General features: G+C 37.0%; 1 protein-coding gene and 1 long non-coding RNA gene across 4 annotated transcripts; one reads left to right on the forward strand and one right to left on the reverse strand.

Annotated features, from left to right (window-relative positions):
• The first annotated feature begins 5,332 nt into the window (after positions 1–5,332).
• LOC112187487 lies at positions 5,333–8,379 on the forward strand. 2 transcript variants are annotated; one of them, XR_002931096.2, is made up of 3 exons: positions 5,333–5,451; positions 6,425–7,926; positions 8,044–8,379. XR_002931096.2 is itself a non-coding variant. In XM_024326305.2 (3 exons), the coding sequence occupies exons 2-3, from the start codon at positions 6,475–6,477 to the stop codon at positions 8,054–8,056; spliced, it is 1,401 nt and encodes a 466-aa protein (XP_024182073.1). In that variant the 5' UTR covers positions 5,333–5,451; positions 6,425–6,474; the 3' UTR covers positions 8,057–8,379. The 2 variants fall into 2 exon arrangements, 1 of the variants encoding a protein (XP_024182073.1); XM_024326305.2 differs by having other exon boundaries at positions 6,425–7,862.
• A 270-nt stretch (positions 8,380–8,649) lies between these two features.
• Positions 8,650–9,924, reverse strand: LOC112189505. 2 transcript variants are annotated; one of them, XR_002931950.2, is made up of 3 exons: positions 9,769–9,924; positions 9,380–9,657; positions 8,650–9,195 (listed from the first exon to the last, which is right to left on the reverse strand). It is a non-coding gene; the product is annotated as an uncharacterized LOC112189505 (long non-coding RNA). The 2 variants fall into 2 exon arrangements; XR_002931949.2 differs by having other exon boundaries at positions 9,380–9,662; positions 9,769–9,922.
• Between the last annotated feature and the right edge of the window lie 2,250 nt (positions 9,925–12,174).

Genomic DNA, 12,174 nt, shown 5'->3' on the forward strand with positions numbered 1-12,174 from the left:
TTTTCTATTTGGCAAGTCAATTATTCTCAAATCTTAAACCCTTATTTTCTTGCAAACACAGAGGACATTAAAATTACCCTAAAACTCTTTTCGATTCCCTTTTTTCTTTTTCATCAAAAACTTCTCTAACATAGTCATTCTATCTCTCTATTATGATATTTTGAAGTTTAAACAAGAAACTTTAGACCCATCTTTTGAGAAAAATTTTACATTTGATTTGCAATGAAGTCATGGAAAAAAAATTTAGTTCAGTGATCATTCGAGCCCCTTTGAATCCATTATTCCTGGTAAGATTCTAACTGAAATTATTTGATGTATTCGAATCCATTGAGCAACTATAGAACTTTACAACAGCCTAATAATGATGGCCTTATGATTATAAATATGATTTGTTCTACTATATTATGCTAGTAGAACATAATTTTTTCCTGACATGAAGATTGCAACTCATTGCATTCAATATTATGTAGAGCATCTCCAAATTTTGTGTACATTATCAGCTGCAATGTGGAAGCTTGTGGCTGAAGTGGATAAAACGTTGATTCCATATATATAGTTTTTTCGATTTGAGGATGATGCACCTGGATTAAGAGTCATAAACAAACAAGCATTGAGTTTAGTACTTTGCAAAGTATGAGAACAAACTTTACAATTTGGATTTAGTTGGATGAAGGTGTACCAGGGAAACATATTCTTTATCTAATAATACAGGTCTTTCTACTTAATAAACGTATTATTCTTCTTTCATTTATAGGTAAAAAAAATTGAATTATTGTATAATGATGTTTGATTCATGATTGAATTGCCAAATAGAAAAAAGAAAAAGATTTACATGGGAGGATAGTTAGGGTAATTTATAAAAATGATTGAATTAAAGTAATAGAAAATTAGAAGAGGTGTGTGAATAGAGAAAAATGGTATGTGAATAGCAACACCCAAAAAGAAAACAGTAAAAGAACTAAAGAAGGTTAAATTTATTCTGTCTGAATTCTAAAAAAAAAAAAAAAAAAACTATTCTGTCTAAAAGTATAAAGAGTAATTTATTTTGAATAAAAAACGAAAGATAAGAAAGAAGCTAAACCCATGATGTGAACGCATGTGCCATTAATAAATTCAAAAATTATGTTTGATTACATCTTTAAATCATCAAATGAATGTCCATGAAGCTCCACCTTTGATTGTTTGCTTCTAGTTCTCCCCTTCTCTTTGGCTACTTTTCTTTTCTTTTCTCCTTTGGTCTAGTCCGTTATGGTGAATTAGGCCTCATCATATGGCCCTTGGGCCCTAAGCCCGCCCGGCCCGGCCCTTCCATTAGGGCGGGCCGGCCCGACCCTTTTTATTTAGGGTAGGGTATGGGTCAACCAAATAAAGCCCGGCCCTACCCTACGGCCCGACCCGATTGAGCCCGAAAGGGCTAGGCCCGGCCCGACCCTAAAAGCCCGGCCCTAACCCGGCCCTAAAATTTATATTTTATTTTTGTTATTTTCTATTACATGTGTTATATGTATAAAACTATGGAAGTGTAGAAAATTATTTCAATCTACATATTAGGAAATGAGTCTTTTAAATTGAGCCATATTTTGAGAAGAAAAAAATATTTTTTTTTAAAGAATTAACAGTTAATTCGGCAAAAACGCCGCCATTTTAATATAATCTTATGGGTATTTTAATATTTACCAATAATTACTGTTAACTAATTAACTGTAATAATTACAAAGCTATTATTTCAAATTGGACAATATATTCATGTAATACCAATTTTGAAATAAATCAAGTAATCAACATAACTAAAAATAATCAATTGGTCGAGTTGAAACCATTTTACCAATGTAATGTTAACTTCTTAATGAGCAAAATGGGGGACGAAATGGAATTTTTTAAAATGCACCGCTGGATGTTATTTGCATATGAATATATGTTAGTGGTAGAAATTTCAACAATTTCCGCCTTCGTTTGGACCTCGATCTACCCGGTCAACTCAATACCCTAAATAGAACATAAAACAAATATTCTCTTAACCGGTCCTTGGCAATTCACTTTTTTCGATCTTTCAGCTCCCACACTCTCATGGGTAGGGGGTCTACTTATGGATGTCAAAATTCCGCAACGTTTGTCCGCGCATGATGCCGCTCCCCTTAGGGAAGTTTGCTTGTGAAAAGCGTTGACCGCTCCGTTAGGTGCCTTATTCACGGCGGATCAGCCTAATTTCTTTACACAATACCTATCACTATTTTATAAACATATAAGAATTTTCCGATTGATCGATTTTCATTTCAAAATTTTTGGATCGCACATAATCCTTATATGTCTTGTAATGTAATATAACTAGTTTATTAGGCTTGTTACCCTCCATGAGCAAAATAGGGGACGAAATGGAATTTTTTAAAATGAACCGCTGGATGTTGTTTGCATATGAATATATGTTAGTGGTATAAATTTCAACAATTTCCGCATTCGGTTGGACCTCGATCTACCCGGTCAACTCAATACCCTAAATAGAACATAAAATAAATATGCTCTTAACCGGTCCTTGGCAATTCACTTTTTTCGATCTTTCAGCTCCCACACTCTCATGGATAGGGGTTCTACTTATGGATGTCAAAATTCCGCAACGTTTGTCCTCGCATGGTGCCGCTCCCCTTAGGGAAGTTTGCTTGTGCAAAGCGTTGACCGCTCCGTTAGGTGCCTTATTCACGGCAGATCAGCCTAATTTCTTTACACAATATCTATCACTATTGTATAAACATATAAGAATTTTCCGATTGATCGATTTTCATTTCAAAATTTTTGGATCGCACATAATCCTTATATGTCTTGTAATGTAGTAGAATTAGTTTATTAGGCTTGTTACCCTCCATGAGCAAAATAGGGGACGAAATGGAATTTTTTAAAATTAACCGTTGGATGTTGTTTTCATATGAATATATGTTAGTGGTAGAAATTTCAACAATTCCCGCATTCGGTTGGACCTCGATCTACCCGGTCAACTCAATACCCTAAATAGAACATAAAACAAATATGCTCTTAACCGGTCCTTGGCAATTCACTTTTTTCGATCTTTCAGCTCCCACACTCTCATGGCTAGGGGGTCTACTTATGGATGTCAAAATTCCGCAACGTTTGTCCGCGCATGGTGCCGCTCCCCGTAGGGAAGTTTGCTTGTGCAAAGCGTTGACCGCTACATTGGGCGCCTTATTCATGGTAGATCGGCCTAATTTTTTACACAATACCTATCAATGTTCTATAAACATATGAGAATTTTCAGATTGGTCGATTTCCATTTCAGAATTTTTGGATCACATATAATCCTTATATGCCTATTAATGTAGTATAACTCGTTTATTAGGCTTGTTATCCTCCATGAGCAAAATGGGGGACGAAATGGAATTTTTTAAAATGCACCGTTGGATGTCGTCCGTATATGAATATATGGTAGCGGTAAAAATTTCAGTGACTTCCACCTTCGGTTGGGTCTCTATCGACCCGGTCAACTCCATACCCTAAATAAAACCTAACACAAATATGCTCATAACCAAGAATTTGCAATTTTTTTTTTTGATCTATCAGCTCCCACACTCTCATGGGGAGGGGGTCTATCACCTGCTGTCAAAATACGGGGATGTTTGTCGGCAAAAGGTGCCGCTCCCCTTACGGAAATTTGCTTATACAAAGTGTTGACCGCTCCGTTTGGTGCCTTATTTAATGCAGATCGACATAATTTTTTTACACAATACCTACTACTGTTGTATATGCATATGACCATTGTCAGATTGATCAATTTACATTTCGAAATTTTTGGCCCGCCCGAATAAGCCCTAAATTTTTTTTATTTTTTCTATTTTTTAATTATGTTTCTCTTTTTCTATAGTATGCAATTTATTTATTTCTTTGTAATTGATTTCATAAGTTTTGTTTTCTTTAATTTCTATTTTCTTTTTTACACAACAATTAATATTGAGAGATTTATATAGATAGTTAATTGAATATAACCCCCTTAACTAATATTAATAAATGTTATAAGTTACAAGTGTGTGTGTGTGTGTATTAAATATGTTCAATAAAAAACAATGAGTCTTTTATTACCAATATATACCATTAAGCCATATTTTGAGAAGAAAAAAATAATGTTTTTTTTTTGTTAAACAAAATAAGGCCCTTTTTTGGCCCATTTCGGCCCTATTTGAGGGCCGGCCCGACCCGGCCCTTTCGGCCCTAACGGATAGGGCTTTTCGGGCGGGTAAGGGTTAGCATATTTAAGCCCTGGCCCGACCCTACCCGGCCCTAAATTTTGTTGACTTTGACTAGGCCCGGCCCGACCCTACCCTAAGCCCTAAAATTTAGGGTAGGGCCGGCCCTAGCCCGGCCCATGATGACCCCTATGGTGAATAACATGTCCCGTGTAGTGAATTGAAATAAGCTTTGCTAGCGAATTTCCTGGTAAACTCCCTCATCACATATTTTTTTCTTTTCTCCAAGTCAATACCTTTATTAGATTCTTCTATATAAAATTTCCTGTTTTATCTAAATTTAGATCTATTCTTAAGGTGTGTGACTTCACTATTATATGCTCAAGTGATTTTGCCCATATGAATCTGTGGGTTTAGATAAATTTTGTTAATAATTTGTTATGACGTATAATCGTTGAAGATATAATGACACGATTTTAGTGTGTGTAATTATAATTTATGCTTACAAGTTCTCTTAGAATTTTTCTTTATTTAGAGTTGTATAGGTCATAAAAAATTAGGATGTTTTATAGTTGTAGGTAGTTGTTATAGCTCTTTTATTCGCTTCAAACTTTTCTATTTGAGTCATTGCTTTTACAGTACCATTACAGTATTATTCAATTTGACAAATTTTGTACGTTCCCGTCATTACTGTATTACTCCTGATTTTATTGATTGAAATCTGATGATAGTTGTGTATATATTTCTAGAACTGTCCGTAACTAATTATGCTAAATTATCTTTAGATTTACATTCGAGAGTGAGAAATAAAACATATTAACTTTAAAATATATTTTTCTGTCATTGAAATTTATTTCAAAGATGATTAAGCATAATTTTCTTAATCAATTATCTAATCGTGTGAACGTTACACAGTAACGAAAAGGTACTTGTTATTCATAAGTGGAGAAACTATTATTATTTTTGAATTTGAATGAAAGTGAAAAAGGGTAAAAAAAAAAAAAAAAAAAAAAAAAAGACAGAGTATGAATGACGCCGACTCGCCGAGCAACCGCCGTAGCAATTTACAACAAAGTCCCTCCCACGCCAACCAATTGAACGAGGGCCTTATCGTAATTTCGTCCTCTGTATATCATGTGGAAGGCGCTGTCTCTCTCTCTCTCTCTCTCTATATAGGCAGCTACCCACGCCCTTGTTTCTATTTTGCTCTGTCTCAAAGTTGCCCGAGTCCTCCCCAGAACAACAACAGAAGACCTCTCCTCCGGTAAATTCCTCGATCTTTCACTTTTTCCACAATTTCTCTTATCGCATCATGATTCCCAGATCCCAATTCTACATGGGTCTTGATCGATTTTGCTGTTTGACTCCGTTAACACTGAAAAGATTGAATCTTTATTATTACCTCCTAGCTTTGTTTCGATTGTCTTTCTTCTTGTTTTTTTTTTTTTTGGAATTTCATTCGTTTCTGTTTTGGGTTTCGATTTCTAGCTCTGAGGAACGTTCTGGGTTCTTTTGTTTTGTGTTTCTGTTTTCAAAGTTGGGAGCTTTTTTTAAATTATGGGATAGTCAACTATAAGGAATGTAGGTAAGGATTGTGGGTTTTTGTATTAGAGCAATTTGGTTGCGTGGACACTATGTGGGTGTGTTGTTTTGATTGTTTGGTATAGGGGATGATGGTAATTGTGTTGTGGATGACATATGCATGTCCAAGATGGAAAGCAAAGGTTAGTGATTTGATGTGAAGCCTAGGGAATTGAACTAGAAGGTGTCTTGGTGGTGTTAGGTTTTACAGTTTATGACTTAGTAGCGGCTAAGAGGGTTGTGATGAGTATCTTTAGGTGTAGTTGTTTGTGTATATATAGTAGGGTTTGTAGTTAAATCTAGATAGGTTTCAAAAGTTTCAGATTGATCGGTTATTCAGATTGAATGATTTGTTTGTTATACGGATTTGGTTCCATGTGTTTGTGGGTCGTAATAATATAGACATTAGGGATCCAGTTAGTACGGTTAAAAAGCAGGCCTTTTCTCCATGAGACTTTCATGTATGTCATCATATGTTATGATACTAAAAGCTGAAAAATCTGTACCTGTAACATTGTTTAACTTGGTTTTTGAACATCTGCAATCAGTTTATAATGTTTCTCTGTTGTTTTATGTTTCTTTTAGAAGCATTTACTTCTGATAAAGTAATTTTACACATTCTATCAGATTATACTTATAATGGTTGCTGGTGTTAGGTGTTGAAAAAGGTAGTTTTAGTATTCTCTGGTGGTATCTTAACTTCAAAATGCCCAAAGTCAGACGATCATCTTCCTTGTCTCTTGATCGATCTAGGGCATCACCTTATCCTTGCACCTCTGAGGATGCTGAGCAATACAAGTTGAATAGTCCGTTAGAAAGCACAGAGAACGCAAAAGAATGGGAAGATACTAGATGCCCCATCTGCATGGAACACCCACATAATGCTGTTCTTATAAAATGTTCCTCTCATGAGATGGGCTGCAGGCCGTACATGTGCAATACAAGCTACCGGCACTCAAATTGTCTTGACCAGTTTTGTAAGTCTTCTGTACCTGAGTCCACAACAATGATGTTGCAAGAACTTCCTCTGACACACACAGCCTCTCACGGTTCTAGGGAAGAAGAATCGCTGCCTGGGCAAACCAGCCCTTGTGGAAGTCAGTTGCAACCACATCCAGCTTGCCCTCTTTGTCGGGGAAAGATCTATGGGTATATTGTTGTAGAGGCTGCTCGTCACTTCATGAATTGCAAAGTGAGGAGCTGCTCTTCTGAGACATGCGACTTTAATGGAACTTATTCAGAACTGAGGAAGCATGCGAGGTCTGAACACCCTTATGTCCGGCCATCAGAGGTGGATCCAAATCGTCATCGTGATTGGATGAGATTGGAACGTCAAAGGGACTTGCAAGATGTACTTAGCATAGTCCAAGTAGGGTCTGGAGATGATATTATTCCGGATCCATCAACAGATGGTGGCTGGATGACTTCCCTTTTAAGTGCTATGTTTCGCTCGTTTGAGATTATGATTTTTTCTCAATTGATGGAGAGTTCAAGTGACATGGAACAAACTCATAGTAGAAGATCAGGGAGAATGACTAGGGTCCAGCAAGACAATGACACAATCCCTGCTGCTAGAAGGAACAACACTGTATCAGATAGCACATCCCGTCCCAGAGGTCTACGTTGGCGAGCACCAAATAATAATGGCGAGACAGCTCGTACCTCCAGATTGAGCCACAATTCTTTGTCAGGGGAGACTAGCCATACCTCTAGATGGAGCAACAACTCATTGGAGGAGGCTAGCCGTGCCCCTAGATGGGGTAACTCCTTATCTGAGGAGGGTACTAACCGTGTCCTTAGAAGGGGTAACAACAGCGTATCGGAGACTACCCGTCCCTCCAGATGGGGCAACAACTCTGTGCCGGAGGAGAGTAATCGTGTCCACAGATGGGGTAACAACTCCGTGCCAGAGAGTAATCGTGTCCACAGATGGGGCAACAACTCCTTATCAGAGGAGAGTAGATGGGGCAACAACTCCTTATCGGAAGAGGCTGGGCATGCCTCTAGATGGGGCAATACTTCTGTACCAGAAAGCACACCCCGTCCTCGAAGACTGAGATGGAGAAATCAATGGCCAACGTACAATAACAGAAGGTGACTGCAGCTCATTGTTTCTGAGATCAATTTGCTCTCACAAAAGACATGTCATGTTTCAATTGTGAGTCACTCTAGAAGGATCATTGTAATTTTTCCAATATTGTGCATATTTTTGTCATCCTTCTTTCCTCTTTCTCTTGCCAACTCATTGCGACTGTTTTGTTGTTTTGGCTTTCAGTTCAAACATTTGAGTCTGCACTTTTCAAATAATGTCTGCTCAGGAACGATCATGCCATCGACCAAGAAGTGTTGAATGACAAAACAAAAGCATGGAGTTTTATTTGTTGGAACAATATTTAACGGCTTTAGGCTCTTGGGACACTCCTGTCTTGGTGAATAATAGAATGTTAAGCATAGATTTTATCTCCATTTTTTTTTTGCTAGTGATTGTTAATATCTAGTTCAGTACTAAATGAACTCAGAAGCTTTTGATTTTTTTTTTTAAGGTAAACTGTGCTTTACAGAATCGTTTCATCCCATAATGCCAAATGTGTTTGCTAGGGCACACATAATTCATGTCTGCAGACTACACTGCATCAAATATTACTTTTTACTACCTTATTACCTTATTATTTTACTTTTCCTCTGATCAAAACTGGGCAAAGGTTAACTTGCACTCCAAAATTGAACTTGGCAAGTTAATCATGATCTTGGCATTTCAGAGTCCCAGTTTCAATTAGGTACTTTGAGTTTAGCATCACGTGTAGCTATTGAAAGTCAAGAGCAAGATAAAGGCAATATTGCTACAATAGAACAAAACAGAAATCAAACTGAACAGATGATGTACTGGAGATATTGCACCCAGATATAAAAGCTGATTTCATTAATCATGACTGCTCCAAGACATTGGTCGTTACATTAGTTACAAATACTTAACAAGACCTAGACGCAAAGCTGCTCCACTTGGCTCATGGTTCTGAGATGCTCGCAGATTGCTTGCTGACACTGTTCATCCATACTTGGTTTTGCCAGGCAGCCACGCCAAAAAGGTTTATAAGTTTGATACAAAATCAAACAGTGTTGTATTTGGTGAATTTATAGGACAATAATCTTGTTTGTTAGTTGACTTAACAAACACTGGAGTTTACGGGTCAAATCTCACTCACATTGTGAATGAATGGAATTAATAAAAAAAAAAAAAAAACTAAAAAAAAAAAAATTAATTAATGATTTTACATGCCCTATTCAAAGTATCACTCGAATTTTCGCATATTTTTGTTGAAAAATATACCAAATTCGAAGTGCATTTGGTGGATTTATAGGGCATAGATCATTTAGAAACAAGCTGTCTCTAAATGATCACTCTTCTGTAAGCCATCACTCCGTGTACCTAATTAAAACAATAATAAATTGGTTAATTATCTTAATCAAAAGGAAAAAAAGGAAAAAAGCTTCAAATTTTATCACATAATCTTAAATTCTCATCTATGCTTGTAATAAAGAACCTAAGCTGCTAAACTTTCACCGGATGGTATAACAATAAAGTAAGGACAAGAATCAAGATCAAAACTTACATGACTAGCAAGGATGTACACGAAGGATGACGAACACAGAACTCCTGCCATATAAAGCAGGGGAAGAAGAGTTTTCATATCCTCGTTGATGATAGGGATGTAGAAGGAACAAAGCATCCACTAAATCACCAGGCACACATGACAGTATCATCATCATCATGTTCCACTTGAAAAGGGTCAAAGGTCCCCCAGGATCATGAATTTTTCCTGATCCTTCGATGGCAGATTTTCCCATCTCTCAGTAAATATGAATCTGGATCACTCGACAAAATCGAATCCTGAACTATATGAAATCATGTATATGACTTAGTTACTACAATAGTTTACCAAAACATGAATCATGAATCATTTAAAAGGAATAAAGAAAAGTTTCTTCGAGTTAAACTAACCTCTGCAACTTCTGGGATCCTTAGATCTGAGATCTGATTTCGAGTTTGAGTATGCTACAAAACATTGCTCGTTTATATAGAGATATATGCTGGAGCCCCACTTGGCATATTTATTGTTCCCAGGTAAACTCTTTAGGAGGCATCTTTTATCACCAAGGACGCAAGGAATCTTTCGAGGGTAACACAAAAGAAAAGATCAAGTCATCAAACTAAAGGTAGGCAGAGGAGTTAACCCGACCCTATGGTCACACACCCTCTAACATCAACCCTATTCACACTTCCACTAAATTATGAAAAGTACTAAACTACTCATTTAGACCCTTGGTAGTCCTAAACTTTCCCCATCTCGTTTCGTTCCATCCTCTAGCTAGGGTTGGATACAACCGAGGTGATTTTTGAATTAAAATTGCACATCGGATAATCCATAACAATTTTTGAGTTTTTAAGTACATGCAGCTCACTTAATCAATAAAAATTTGATATCAAACTCATCAATCTGGTGGTGTATGTTGCACTCAAATTGTTACTTAACTCTAATGTCACGTACCTACAAGAAAGTAGAAAGAGAGAATCTAGTACTTGATAGCTACATGTTTGAAACCACCTCCCACTGGTTTTCACCTTCGGTTGGAGTAATTCTAGAGTTTTACCAATCTTGCGATTTAGATGTCAACCTCTACATATAACCCTTAATAAACCCTAGCTTAACCCTCTTTCTACCTCTCATGACCTATGTCACATTCAGTACGTGGTCTCCTTTCTCCACGTGCTTACCCTTTTTCAATAGGAGACGCTCTGCACTCAGCCCCACAGATTTGTTGGTTGTGAGGAAAGTTAGCATATGGGGACGATTCTCGTTTTCCTTTTTCTGCATGCCATGATTAACCATGTCCTTACCATGAGACACGTCCACACTAAGCTTAACCAAGTATTCTACCAATCTATGTGGGTCATTTTGCAGCCAGAGAATGAAGAGCATTAATTTCATTTTTTTTAGTATTAATAAATTTTTGGTTTTCTAAGTATCAATAAATTTCAAAGTTCCTCTTTTGTTGAGTAATGTGTGTTACACAAGATAATTTTTTTGTCGCATAATGAAGTTTTGCACATTCTCATTATTATTTTTCTTTATTTAATATCCACATTGATTTTACTTCTTCGTATGAAAGAAAGTAAATTTCAACATTAATTTTGTTTCTCATTTGATGCTACAGGGTAGGGTATCAGTATAGTTATGGTCAAAGTGTATTTTCTCGACTGAATGCAACATTGTATTTTCTCATTTGTCCCAGCGTTCTATTTAAATCAGTTGGGAGCAGGATGTGGTTGAGGCTTTGTTTTTTAATTTTAGTTTCTTTGTTGCATCAAAAAATAAAAAACAAGAGATACAAAATTGACAACTCTCAGGTTCGTCTTGGGTGAGTGAACTCCTTCAACCCCATTGTGATTAAATGTATATCCACTTTGTAATTTCATAATCTAACAACTGTTTAAGAAAAACTGAATTGGGAGAGAATTGAATAATACTTTCATTGATAATAGGGGTCTCTTTATATAGAGGATTACAAGCATAGAGATAGAGTTGTATATGGAAACATAATCGTACATTGATTGGATATCTCCTAAGATTCTCCGAGAATATCCCTAATATAAACCCTATTTCAAATAGAGCAAGTAATCTCGAGTTTGGGCCAGACACATATTCTGGATTTACTTGAACACTCCCCCTTGTGTCACCCAAACGTGGTGCTCCTCTCGTTGCCTCATTAAAAACCTTGCCGAGTAACAAAAACCCTGTGGGACAAAAATAACTTCGGTCGAAGGGAAAAAGAGCACAACACACCCTTCACGTTTCGAGACCATACATGTAGACATCTCCCCTTGATGTCTGCATCTCCCCCTGATGACAACGGTCATGGGAGTTCGGATAACTTCCGCAAACGATGCTACCAACATGTTTCTCAAAAGTGGAATTTAGCCATTTAGGCAATGACTTAGTGAGAAAGTCTGCCACACTGTCCTCAGATTGAACCTAGTTCACTTTGATCTTGAGGAGAGTCTGTTGTTGCTAATTATGCTTGGTGTTGTCGCTTTTGGACGAAGAGGATCCTTTTCAGGATCAAGACAATGGACGATCATGGGGGTGCATGAAGGCTTGACCTTGTCAAAATGCCTAAGCATCTATCAAAACGATGCCCAAGTTTCAAACCGAGACATAGTCGTGTTCTCCCAAAATCCTTCATCTCAAACTCGGATTTCAAGTGTTCAGCGGTTTCCCTTAACTCTTTAAGGGGTTCTAATGAAGATCATGTCCAACATGAACCGCGATAGAATCCGAAACTTGTTATGGACACGCGCGGACATATCCCTTCCCAATCAAGTAGTCACTTTAGTGAGCGTTTTAAC

Source organism: Rosa chinensis, chromosome 2 (genome assembly GCF_002994745.2).
Source record: "Rosa chinensis cultivar Old Blush chromosome 2, RchiOBHm-V2, whole genome shotgun sequence".
In the NCBI taxonomy this organism is placed as follows: Eukaryota; Viridiplantae; Streptophyta; class Magnoliopsida; order Rosales; family Rosaceae; genus Rosa; species Rosa chinensis.